Here is a 14,114-nt window from a genome sequence, read left to right as displayed (position 1 = left end):
TATGTTGATTTGATTATGATGATGAAGACGTATCATTTAATCAACTTACTGTGATGGGGTCCCTTGCAGTGTTGTCAGTGCAGGACCAAATGTCCTCTGTAGGGTATGGTTGATATAAGGAGAATCAATATTAGCCTTCACTGCATCTAAGAGAGGCTGAAACATGTTCGTCTTCCCCATAATCCTTGTGTCCAATGCTGATGCCGTGCTGGCTGTCGTAGCTGTCGTTGATGTCATTGCAGAGGAAGATGAGCTGGCGGTTGCGAGTTGCTGTAGAAGAATGACAATGATGTACACTAGAAGGAATCTAACTTACAGCTTCATTATTATATTACCTGTGGTTGACAGTTATTTTCTTCCAAGCTATTTCATCAGTCCCGTCAACTTCTACTTAATCATGTTGAGAAAGGGCAATATATAGATCTGGCAACATATCTTTAGTCTTCTCCCTACTTACGTTTATAACACACGAATATATTTTTGCTGGGAGTGATGAAATATAATGTACAGTACTACTTGCATTCAGCTTTTTAAACGATTAAGAGACATAAAGTGTATAAGAGTGTATACAGATGGTGATGATAGAGTAGAGAAACATGTTAAAAGACAAAACAATGAATTCAACAGGACTAATGCATAAACATAAGAACATAACACTGCAAATAGACTACAATATGAATGAGCAAACAATGAAAATCCCCCCCCCCAAAAAAAAAAAAAAAATCATGGTTTACTTCCAATATGGAAATTAACCTACAAAATAGTCTACAAGCAATTCTGATAGGTTGACAGCACCTTGCATTATGAGGAATCTGTTAAAGAAATCAAAGTTTCATTCCTTCCTAAAAATTAAATTCCTAAATGAATCATGCTAACAATACACTAATACATTGAAAATACAAAATATATAGCATTAGCAAATATTATTTTTATGAACGACAGTATGAGCTGATAAAACAAATAGAAATATATGTAAAAAGGATAAATATGTGAAGATGTTATTTACAATTAAAAAGTTATCTACTTCTCTTTTCTTCTATATGTTTCACTCCTTTTACTTTCTATTCACCAATTTCCTCCACATTCCTAAAAATCCTCTGACACAAATTTTTATCACACATTAGAGTGGAATTAAAATGAGTTAACAACAAATGTTTGACGAGGATGACAGACAATTAATAAGTAAAATGGATAAGAACGATGCGATGTGAACGTACATTTCTCACCTGTTCAAATCCTTCAAGGTACTGTTCACATTTGTTGAGTTGTTGGAGTGTGAGTCTCTTGTTTGGGTTGGGGTTAGCTATGATTTCCAATAGACCCTTCATCTTATTTACATCAGTAGCACTGAGACCACCTAATATACAACAAGAACAAGAATAATGAAACCAGTGTTGAATGTGCTGCTACCCTTGTGGTGAACCTACCCAGCTCATATCTAACTGATCAGGGGTGGGGGTGTTTCACAAAATATAAAGATGAATTAGAGTTGTAATTAAATTTTGACGTGTGTATGATATGCAATGCGCAATCTTATTGATTAATATGCATTAGTGTGTGCTTCCTCTTGGCAAGATCTGACCAATGCAGTCTTGTCGTTTATACGGCACTCAATTTGGCATTTAAGTGCGACTCTACGTCATATATAAATATTTGTGAAACAACCCCCCTGCAACTACAATAAATGCAACTTGATTTTCATCCAATCAAAGCATGTATTTCAGACTTGCATTTTATTCTCTAATTTGTTAAAACCTAAACCCTTTCTGCAACAGGCTCCTAAGCACTGCCTCATGAATAACACACAAAATTTCCTTGACATATTTGTCCTAATAATAATAATAATGGATATTTAGAGGTGCTAAAAACAAAAGTACCAAAGCGCGTACAATGTATGAATAATAATTTAACATTTGCAATAATTACTACAATGTTCAAGATAAGAAGGGACATGTAAACAGTAATACAGATGCATGAAACTAGACCTCCAGGCCACACTAAACTCCAGTGAGCCAACTACGCCATAATTCACATTGTCCGTTTAGGAATGACAATGACTTCCTGAAGTGCGCCCTGGGGCCTGTAACACAAAACTTAGCAATCATCGTACAACATTGTTTTTATGACTGATTGTATCCACTGCAATGTACAATTAATTGTGAAAATAAAGAGTATGATTAATCGCCAACCTTTTGTGTTACGGGACCTAGGTCACAATTCTTTGTCAGACGGGGTCCTAACATGAAGAAACTATAAATGATAACAATACTCCACCCTTACCAGAGTCCTCTCTGTTGGTGTTAGCCATGATGGTTTTCTTCAAGGGTTCAATGTACTTTGAGAGGTATCTCATCTTCTCCTGGTAGGCAATCAGTTCTGCTTGACCCTGGTTAGACCCCGGTCCACCTCTCATCCCTCCCCCGGGGCTCGGGTTCACACTCCCTACTGATGATGGGTTGCCTGCAAGAGGAACCAAAGAGATTTTTTATTACGCTATTATCCAACAGACAAGCAAAGACTAAAGCATGACCCTTGCTCATCCGCAAAGTCAATTCTAATCTTAAAGATAAATTCCAGTATTGGTAACGATCTCAAAATGACTTTTTACAGAATCTAAAATAATGACCACGCAGGTGTCTGTTTGTATGAATAAAAAAATATGTGCCAAAGGATTCTGGAAGAAATTGTGTAATTGCTGAGAAATAAGCAAAATAAGAGCGGATTCGGTCACTTCCGTCGGGTCTTTATTCCAGCAAAAATAATACACTGTCCCACGTGTGCCTATAGGTGTTGGTGATTTTCAGTGTGAACATTTTTCAGCATAGATTTTAAGATTTCACAAAGTTCAGTTTATGTAACTGTACCAGATCTAGATCCTCGATGATATACTGACAATAAAGCCTGGTTTTACAGACTTTCTCATTTAAAATCAGTGTTTTCTGCAACTACTGGCATTTCTCTTTAATACAATATAAGTACACCTGTGGTCTCACACTGACTAAGTGTCCCTGCCTAATACCTAATTTAAACTGAACACTGCTCCAGTCCTATGGAAAGGATGTTTACTGTAGGTCCACCAAAAACCATTGTACATTCACATTCCCAACTTCGTAATAAAAGGGTAGAATGAACATCAGTACAATACTTAGCATTCACCATGCTCCCATCATCTGAAAAAAAAAATTATTGGGAGGAGAGACCAGAGTGACCCCAGCACTGATGACACTGAATTAGTAAAGCCCCCCCCCACACACACAAAAGAAAATGACTAACAGTGCCAATTTCCAAAAGATTTCCACCCTCACACGTTAAAATGCTGACCACCCCTCTTACCTGGGGTATTGAGTGTGCTGCTGGGTGAAGGTACACTGGGAGGGCCTCCTCTCTGGGATCCTGCACTAGCTGGAGAGGGGATAGAGAGACCCTGAGGGGAGGGTGATGGTTGTAAATAGCTGGCTGGTGAATGCATGGGGTTAGATCTGTGTAAAGATAGGACAAGAAACACTGGAAATAGAAACCTTGGATGGTATTCTGAAAATTGCTATATCTTTTTTTTTTGTAACTTTTATCTTGTTATTAAAAGCAAGATATTAGTTAACTATCAATATGTCATAACAGTATTCTGAAACTCTCTGTTAGGAAGTCCTACATAACATTATCTCTAACATGTCCATTCTTCTGTCAACTGATCATTAAATGTTTTATATGGTTAGATCAACCATTAGAGATGTCTCTCCTTTAAAAGCAATAAGTGCATTATCAACACAAGGCCTGATTTTACTTGCATCCCTGATGCTTACATTTGTATGCAATATGTTAAAATCACACATGGCGATTCTCTCTGGCATGGCAATTTTTTTCCAAAAGATTCATCATATTGGAGTGAGATCATATATTGCTAAAAACATCTGCAAAATTCTACCACCAACTTATACAACAGACCTTCATGTTTTAATAATGCACTCCTTAATAACATTCATTTATTGGAAATCAAATTACACATAATAATTCTAGTAATATATCTTTTTTTTTTTACAAATTATCTATTGTTTCTGCACTTTATAACATGTGTTTATAATGTTGGGGGATGGACCTGGGGGGTGTTTCACAAAGATTTAAGTATGACTTAGGTCGCACTTAAATGTTGACGCGTACATGATATGCAACGCGCAATCTTATTGATCAATACGCAGTAGTGTGCGTCCTCTTGGCATGATCTGACCCATGCTGTCATGCCTTTTATACTGCGCGCAACAAGACATTTAAGTGCGACTCTAAGTCATACTTAAATCTTTGTGAAACACCCCCCAGGTGTTATCAAAGGAGAAGAATCCAATATAATACACACTACTCAGTGGGGCATACTTTTTAGGACATAGTAAATTATCCAATCTTTTATTTTTTTATCAGTATGGCTCAATCATTTCAAAACTATTCCAAAATCATCATCAGACAGATAATCTTTTATACGAGAGCACTTGGTAATGTGCATAACAGTATTATTATCATCACCATAACAACAGCATCATCACTATGGCAACCTTTAGCTTTCTTACCCTGGAGCTGATCCTTGCTGTGTTTGCTGAGCCGGTGATGGCTGCTGTCTGTACACTGGGGAATCTGTCACAACAGACTAAAATCCAAAATATAAAGAAAGGTTCAGAGACAATCCAGGACATTGTGTAAGATCGATGGATTTACAAGGATTAATTTGGAATAGGATGGCATTTCATAGATGATTTTGAAATGAAGTATATTCCCAAATACAATTCACTAAATGGAAATCTTACATCAATTTGTTACAGTGCTTTATTTGTATCTAACATGGTATCATACTAATGATATTCCTTTGAGGTTGGGAAGATGAAAGAGGAAGAAAAAGAGAAGAAGAAAGAGGAGGAAAAGATGAAGGGGAAAGGGAAGGAAAATGATAAGGGGAAGGGGAAGGAGAAAGAGAACAAGGGGGAGGAGAAGAAGATAAAAGAACATGCAAGTCTATTTAACTGGTTTTATACAAACTGCAAAGAAAAATACAACAACCTTATCAAAAGATAAATTGCTAAAAGGTAAACAAAAAATAATAATTATAATACTATCAAGGTTTTTTTTGACAAAAAATTGAATCATTTTTACAAGTTATGTAAAAAAAAAAGCTCATTAGGGGAGCGCCCAAGAAAAAAAATGCTTAGGGATCATATTTCCATGTATATCATGGTGACCTGTTAATGAATATTACTAGTTCCAAACTGTGACAAAAATGAAGGTAAACTGGTTAAGTACAAATGTCACACATTGTGCAGCTGTATTGACGTGTGCAGAAATCAAAGAAATGTGCAACATTGTAATCACCAAAGCATATTAAAATTGATTGAAATTACATATGCTAGGAATACATCAAGTGCAGCATGCAGTGACCAAGTGCAACATACACTAGTCATGCATTGCTGTGACTAATGGAAAACAGACAAATAGCAAAATGTCTTCATTACAACTTCATGTGGATATCTGTAGCTAATCTGTGCTTTCCTACTTAATTAATACAGCTAAATGTGGCCTCATGCCAAGGTGCATCAGAATATGTTTGAATGTTCCAAAAGAAAATTACTCCCAGTTTATTGCGATTAGAAACAATTTTAAAAAAGACTGCAGTATGCAAAAAAGAAGAAACATATAAATACAGTAAAACAGTCAAATTGAAATCTATAAACGTGAGACTAATAAAAAACTAATGAAATAATGACTACTCATTTGCAATAAATAGAAGAGAATGAAAAAAAGAAAAGATATCCCAAAGAAATGATTGTGGAAATACTATTTTAAAACATGCTCAGATTGCTTATTTTAGATATAAAGTTGTATCACATCAAAATTTGCACATCTTTGCAAATTCTGCAATAAATAAGAGGAATCTTTGCATGACATTATTTTTTAATCTTAATGACTCAAAAACATTTAGTTTTTTTTACTTTTTTTATATCTAAAATTGGCTAAATGGCTTACATATTCTAATAAATTTAGCTGAAAATGAATTCATCAAAATTGCATAGAAAATGTATTGGATTTTCATGTTTAATGGTAAAAAAAATGTAAAGTATACAATGATAACAGTGTTAAAACCCCACACAAAGACTTACATCCATAATGACAAATGAACCACCATGAATGTGAGTGCTTAACTTAAGACATTGTTTAAATGTGGAGTGGTTCATGAAAGTTTCACTTCTCATAATACAATGTATACAAATGTATACAAACACTAAAACCAAATGGGTAGTTATTTTTCATCTATCTTACCAACTGATACATTTGTACTGCCTAACCAATTTTTTATAGTGGAAAGCTTTACTTGCGAAATGAGCAGACCCAAAATAGTAAATCTATGAAACTTCCTTGGTGTTACATTTATGATACAATTATCAGTATTAACAACAATACAAATGTGATGACTGGTGACTCATAATTCAATGACAATGAACACTCAACTTCATGATCAACCATTTCATTCCATGGCCAAAATGAATGCTGACCTAAAAAAATGAAGACTTTTAAAAATACTCCACACCAGGTCATAATTTTTTTTACTAAAATCACGAACAAGTTGTGAGACACCAACAAATTAAGTGAAGTTCTTCAGTGAAAAAGCAATGATTCTGTGGTAAATATCACTGAACTTGTCGAAAACTCTTTTGAAATGTTGCCCTGGAATACAAATTAAATACATGCTTGATAATTGTTTTTAAGAGAACATCAAAAAGTTATTTACAAAAGAAATGTTACAATGCAAGAGTGGTGATACAACTCCTTCCATAACCATGACGATATGTTTTTTAAATCATATGCATAGTATATTGATCAAAAGCTTTTTGATGAAAGAAATTGATAAATGATATCAAAATACTGAAGTGCTTGTTTTTAGGTCTGTGCATAATAGTTATTACAAATAGTTTTTATGTGTATTAATAATCAACAACAGTCATACTTTATTATCTATTCAATAGGCAAATGGATCAATAATGTAATAATTGTATTTTTCATAATAGAAAAAAATGAAAATACAGGTATTCAGTTCTGTTTTTTATTTAAAAGGGGGTGTCACATGCAAGGAAAAATCCATGGTCAATTACTAATTAACAGGCATTATCAAACTTGTGCATGGATAAAATGAAATTCAATTTAATATGTTTTCTTATATTAAGAGAGATGTATTCAGTGAGGGCAACAAGCCAAGGATCACAGGTACATTCAGTGAGATGAGGGGGGGGGGGGTGGTAAGTGAGAGAGGGGCCCCATGCCATTCCTACTTACTTTATACATTACTACCCGACAAAAATGAATTCAAGAAACAATGACGAGACCTGGCTAAACACTACACTGCATGATACCCATGACTTCCAACAAAATTCATCAGACATACACAGGCCAACAAGCTTCCATACAAACCTGCAGCTAACAAGCAATGGTTAATTAGTTAAATAGTTAACTGGTTAAGACACGATTACACACCTGAGGGGACATCATGTAGGGATAGCCACCATAAGGAGACATGGGTGGCCTAGACTGCAAAGGTATAAAGCAGCAGATTGAAGAATGAATGCAGTTAATAGGCATTGAGTTGAAAACATACCTCACTCGTTTCCACGACAACACAGTTGCTCACACATCATCCATTTTATAGAATAGTGAGAAATTACTTATGTCTAATGTGTTTTGAAGATATAAAGCTCTTTCCATCGACAAATAAGCAGGATACGGGCAGTGTGTTATCTTTAGTCTAGAGAGTAGCAGATACATTATGCAATGAAGATTAATGTCCTTCCAAAGTTAATGACGGTTGGGGTTTAATCAGATTATACAAGGCCAAGTAGCTACAAAGTATGATTTGAACCCTGGATCTTGTTAAAAGGTGACTACTAAACCACAAGATAATATATTTTACATGCACTCTCTGTGCTTCTTAATGTTCATCTGGCTCCTATCATCTTAATAAAGAAATGGACAATTGCTCAAACAAACCCTATCATCATTTCTTGCCTTCATATCATTACCTCCAGATTTAAACTAAAGTTGTTTAAACTTACTCAACTAAATGTTCTCTTATCATAAACCAAACCCCTTGATTAGTAGAACAAACAAATGCCTAATTTGATTTCATACAGGACAAACAAAATCACTTTAGTTGATGATCTCCTGAAAGTCTATTGTTAACTCACCGTGGTCAAATTTTTCAAAGACACTTATATAGTCCTTATTTTGGCATATATAAATTTGGAAAAACTAACTACATTTTATTTTATGTAATTTATTTATTGCAAAAATCCATAGAATTTATGTTTCAAAATAACCTTGATAAACAGAAGAGCGATAAAGGGCAAATTTATAATATCATATTGTAGATTTTGAAAAAATAATTCTTCTAATCTAAAAAAAATTGTAGATTCAAAGAACAAGGAGTATCACCGTTTAGTTTTTAAAAAACAAAACAAATGATATTTTTACTGATAAGATGCAGTCATCTTTGTCCAATAAATATGTGAGAATCCCCATGTACTATTGTGATACCTAAAAATGAAACTACTGTACATGGTGTGTTTAAAGGAAAAGATTGTTAGATCATCGTAAAATAAAGTATGTTAGTGGTCAGTGAAAATTATGTGAAAAGTGATTCTGAAAAATAAGCTCTAGATAAATACTTGTTTTCTTAAAAAGTAAAACATTTTGAAACACTCATCACAATTTATACTAACACCAATCTCAATCATTTCTTAATAGATGGTTAAATAGGAATGAAAACAAGGTTAAATCAATAAAACACATTAGCAAAGCTGGAAGTCAAGATTAAAATGCAAACTCACAGCAAAACAACAGCAGATAAGAGAAGAAATTCAACATTTCTAAATGAGGAAGTACACTCCAAAATTGTGTGCACACAAAAATATACTATTTGGTGTATCTATCAGTACACAGGTAAAAAAAAGAAGAAGTTAGTACTGTATAAGACTTAAAGGAACCATTTCACTTTGTGAGAAAGAGAAATGCCAGTAGTTGCAGTAAACGCTGATTTTATGAGAAAGTCTGTAAAACCAGGCTTAATTGTCAGTATATAATCGAGGATCTAGATCTGGTACAGTTACATAAACTGAACTTTGTGAAATCTTGAAATCTATGCTTAAAAATGTTCACAATGAAGATCACCAACACAGATAGGCACACGTGGGACAGTGTATTATTATTGCTGGAATAAAGACCCGACGGAAGTGACTGAATCTGCGCTTATTTTGCTTATTTCTCAGCAATTCCACAATTTCTTCCAGAATCCTTTGGCACATATTTTTTATTCATACAAACAGACACTTGTGTGGTCATTATATTAGATTCTGTAAAAAGTCATTTTGAGATAGTTACCAGAACTGGAATTTATCTTTAAAACAAATCTCAAACTAAGAGGAAACATATGTTCAAGTGCTTGTATTTATCCTTAAAAACCCTGAAACACACCACAATATACAATTAAAAACTATAAATTAGATACAAATAGCAATTTATGAGCCTGATTTTCACAGCCGTCTCTGAAATTCATTTAGCTTATGCCCAATTTTCTAAAATCTAATAAGTCTATTGAACTTTATGTTTAGCCATTTCCAAGAACAAAACTAAGGTTTTTTTTAAACATTAGAGCAAAGTGAAATGATCCCTTTAATGTATTTAGATAGATAATAATTATTGAAGTATTTGAAATACTAAACTCAAGAAGAGAAAACACAGGGTATGACAGGGTTAGAATGAAAAAAAATGAGCTTGCTTCAGCAAATAGGTTGATGAAATCTATTCATGCTTTTAACTGCAAGTGGAACAGACTTGGACAGAGAAGGGTACTTAATACAAAGACAGAGTTAAGGTTACAATTCAGGGCAAGGGTGTGAGGTTGAGATAAAATATCGTGGAAATAAATGACAAAAAGAATACTGATAGATATGGACTTTTCGTAGAACCCCTGCAAGAATAATAGAGAGTAACAGGAGCCTACAGATACATATTACAGTTCTTGGAGAGTGACACTCCGTACATGGCCTTACCTGTATGGGTGGGGTGGACTGGACTGGGTAGGAGCGGGGTACTTGAGACCGGGGCGGTATCGGGGCCTGGGGCTTTTGGGCCTGCATCACCATAGGGCTCTACCACACAAAACAATGATACAGATGCATACATATATACAAGCATTACAACAACAAAAAAACCAGACTGTGTCTAAAAGCCACAAGCAAAGTATACAGTTTATCCTTTGATGATGTCTATTAATTTCAATACCACATCCAGAGTTGATCACATTTAAATGACAAAAAGATTAACCCCCAGAGGGTGTTAAATTGTTGTCTAAGTTTTCAGATTTGAATGAATGTATGACTTTCATGACTGAAAATGTTGCAAAAAAGCTACTATTCTGGTAACCCTGCCATCCAATGTTAACTTTCAAGGAATTCTTGATTTTGAATGACTGTTGATAATTGTTACCATGGAAGTTACGATTGAATGTCAGTCATCACAATAGCAAATTTTTATGCAATGGGACCCCCCCAAAAAAATATCCAGATCCTGTGATTAAAAAACACTAGACTAATTAAAAAAAAAAAAATCAGTCATTAATAACATAACCAGTGACCCACTTCGCACGGTTGTTACTCATGATAAGTTTTCAATCAATGGCAGTTATTGTAGCGATAAAAGTTTTCAGTCAATGCAAACCAGGGAATAAATGTAAAAGGGGTATGTCTTGCATGGAGTTCAATCACTCAGTTAATATCCTGCCAAAGGCCAGAGTGCTTTAGGTTACAACATTTTCATGAAATAAATGAAAATATCTTGTAAGTTTCAGTGGACTAAGTTATTGATGAGAATGTATGATTTTTTTTAATTTTCAACAATTTATTTCCTGGTATGTTTCTATTCAGCCTTTGGCTGCGAGGTATGTTTTAATAAACCATTATTGAATTGAATTGACGACCAATTTATCTAATTTAAAGAAAATTACAAATACATGGAGGTCAAAAGTCATTTTTTGTGTGTCTTAGCAAAATACTGTGTTATGAATGTTAAAAAGAGTAGCCAAGACTTATCCATCATTACAGTGGGTATATATTCCAAGACTACATGATAATGATGTTGTATTCTGGGTAAGAGATCAGGAGGTATATGAGCAGCCTTGAGCTGATTTTTTTTTTAAATAGGCTGTCTTATTTATCGTAACTATAGCATTCGTTGAATGAAACCTTGTCATGTCCACAACATGGATATAACAGGTCCCTAGGTAAACAAGAGTGAAATGGATGCACTTGAAAACAATATTTGGGTGACTTTAGGGTTTTTAAAATCTCACAAACACAATGGCAGTCTAACACATGTCACAGAGCACTGCATGTGTACAGTCACATATCACCTGTTTGAAGCCAGGACTTCAAATCTAAATCAAATCACCAATATGTGCAATGTGTTATAAAAGTTACTATTATTGTATCTTTGCCACCAAGTGGTGACTATCATGGTAACAATTCTCAATAGCCAATCGGAATCAAATATTCCATAGAAGCTACCACTGGATCGAAAATATACCAGAATAGTTTCTCTTATGAATACAAAATGGCCCTGGCTTAAAACAGACCACATATATATTACATTACTCATATCAAAGCATGGACGACACTTAAATGTTCAAGAGCCATCTTGCATGATATTGGTAGACATTTCATGAAAGAAAAGCATGTTTTACATTGATCAAGTAAATATGTAAAAAGCAAATGAATAATGAAGATAGGCTATTCTTTTCTTTCATGTCAGATTACCCCCCCCCAAAAAAAAAAAACCCAGCCCAAATTACCTTTTTTCAATCAACCTAATACACTTTGCACCTAGTACATCAAATGATACATAGAGAAATAACTCAAATTGCTAGTAACCGATTCCTATATTTCCTCATCAATGTTCTGCTTTTATTTTTTCAAACACAGATCTGCTGCTAAATGAGTTGTGTATGATGCCAGATTCATACATGCATAAAGCATAAATGATAAAAACCACAATGAGGTGAGGAGACAAGGATTAGGACTTACTCAAGGCAAGAGGAAAGGCTAATATTTGGTCTTTGACACGGACCAAGACATTTACGTAAAAATATGTCATTAACGGGGAAAGGACTTGGCCTGATATACATATGACCAAATGTAAAAAAAAAGGTCTTAGTCTTAGATGAATTGGACAAGGAGGTGAGTGGAAAGACTTGGTCTTCATGCAAGCACAACCCAGATGTGTGTAAATGACATGGTCTTGAGTAAGAAGTATTAGATAAGGAACATAATTTGGTTTTTGGAGAGTATGACCAGGACTATATTTGTAATACCAGGTCAAAAAAAGGCCTCGTCTCCTGCAACCCAGATTAATAAGTAAAGGAAATGGCATTTGGTACTAAACCAAATGAGAAATGAGACTTTGTTTTTGGCAAGTGGGACCAAATGAAGGTCGTTACTTGATCGTTGTTAAGTGAAATCAGATGTGAAAAAGAACTTAGTATTGGGTAAGTCATAGAACAGCTATTGGTCTTGGGTGAGTGGGACCAGGACTTACCTGAAAGTTCTGTTGCGGTCTTACCATCTGGTTCATCTGCTGTGACATCATGTTGTTTGGAGGCATGCCCATCTGGCCTCCACCTTGCTGCATACCATGCATTTGGTTTGGACCACCCTGAGGACCTACAGGCATGACACCGGTCTGGGGCTGGGGGGTCATGTTCCCACCTCCTCCCGCTGGACCAGCAAACCCACCTTGTTGCATTCCTGAAAGATAAGAATTAGCAAACCACATTTTTCTTCAGATAAATGACATAAAGTCTGAACATATTATACATACATGTAACTTTAATAATATGAAGGTAATTTTTACATTGACTTGCTCAGTGTAACTGAACGAATGTAATGTTTGAATTTCAATTTATCATATTGATTTTATCAAGTTCAAATATTTAGTTGCAGATTTTGCATGTTAATTAAGATTAGAATACTATTTACAGGTTATTATACTTGACTTATAAGAAAGAGGCAACCAGAATAACAACTTAAACAACTTTAGACAAGAGCCTAAATTTACTTTGATTTCATATCCTGGGCCTTAAAACCTTACCTCCAACTCCATCACCCTGGTAGTGAGGCATTTGAGACTGTTGTTGTGATGGATTTGGACCTGCTTGTGAAACTACCTGATGCATCCCCGAACCAGGAGTCATACCACCAGGCTGGCTAGGGGTGCTCATGATCTTCTGAAGGTTCTGTAGCTGCTGCTGCTGACGCTGGTCCATCAGATTGCCACCTAAGGATGAAATACAGGAATTAAGTCTCTGAAAAGGTTCATCATATCTGTGTGACGACATTAGAAAACGTTATTTTTTTCACATCAACAGTTTGACACACAACAAAATGTTTTCTTAGGAACAACATTTTTGAAAGTATCATTAAGATCTTTTGTTTCAAATTTCTTGAAAAGGTACACATGTATTTTTTTTTACAATACTGTTTTATTACTAGTGATATCTGGGGCCCGTTGCATAAAACTTTTTACCTGAGAAAACTCTGGTAAAAACTCAAAACTAAGGTTAGTCTGATTTCTGCCATTGACTTTAACACAGGGCAGAAACTCAGGTAAAAAGTTTTATGCAACGGGCCCCTGATAAACTCTTATCCAGTAAAACGATTATGAGGCTACAGACACTATTGATACTGACTAGGTATGACATTTAAAACATGATACTTGCACAAATTCTAACGTCTATCTTACTAGCATTCAGCAATTTTAGAAATGGTCTGAAAATTGAATCGCTTTTTAGGCCATTTCCATGTTATTTGTAGCATTGAAGAAAATAAGAACATGTACATCTCTGCAGACAGTACATGCATGTAGTCATAAGAATGTTTGGCATACATATGTTTGACCTAAAATTAATGTAGGGGGAAAGAATACTGTCAGAGAGATATGAGATGACTCTCATACATGTAGAACATCCTGGAGAAGATCACCATTGCACGTTTATAGAAACTACAATGGTTGTATTCAGTTACAATTAAATATATGACTTC

At 34.8% G+C, this 14,114-nt stretch overlaps 1 protein-coding gene across 5 annotated transcripts in view; it reads right to left on the bottom strand.

The window, feature by feature from the left end:
* The window catches only part of LOC121408970 (mediator of RNA polymerase II transcription subunit 15-like), a 36,526-nt gene that overhangs the window by 4,715 nt on the left and 17,697 nt on the right, over positions 1-14,114 (bottom strand). For 3 of the 5 annotated variants that reach the window (XM_041600717.1, XM_041600720.1, XM_041600721.1), the window contains 9 exons: positions 13,165-13,350; positions 12,613-12,821; positions 10,074-10,172; positions 7,504-7,557; positions 4,557-4,633; positions 3,334-3,479; positions 2,281-2,460; positions 1,218-1,357; positions 50-270 (listed from right to left, as the gene is read on the bottom strand). In XM_041600717.1, coding sequence (XP_041456651.1) covers positions 50-270; positions 1,218-1,357; positions 2,281-2,460; positions 3,334-3,479; positions 4,557-4,633; positions 7,504-7,557; positions 10,074-10,172; positions 12,613-12,821; positions 13,165-13,350 — 1,312 coding nt within the window. The remainder of the gene's footprint in view (positions 1-49; positions 271-1,217; positions 1,358-2,280; positions 2,461-3,333; positions 3,480-4,556; positions 4,634-7,503; positions 7,558-10,073; positions 10,173-12,612; positions 12,822-13,164; positions 13,351-14,114) is intronic. The other 2 variants (XM_041600718.1, XM_041600719.1) reach the window with 2 other exon arrangements.

Source organism: Lytechinus variegatus, chromosome 2, assembly GCF_018143015.1.
Source record: "Lytechinus variegatus isolate NC3 chromosome 2, Lvar_3.0, whole genome shotgun sequence".
In the NCBI taxonomy this organism is placed as follows: Eukaryota; Metazoa; Echinodermata; class Echinoidea; order Temnopleuroida; family Toxopneustidae; genus Lytechinus; species Lytechinus variegatus.
Note: the sequence above shows the minus strand (reverse complement) of the source record. Positions and strands in the feature narration are given on the sequence as shown.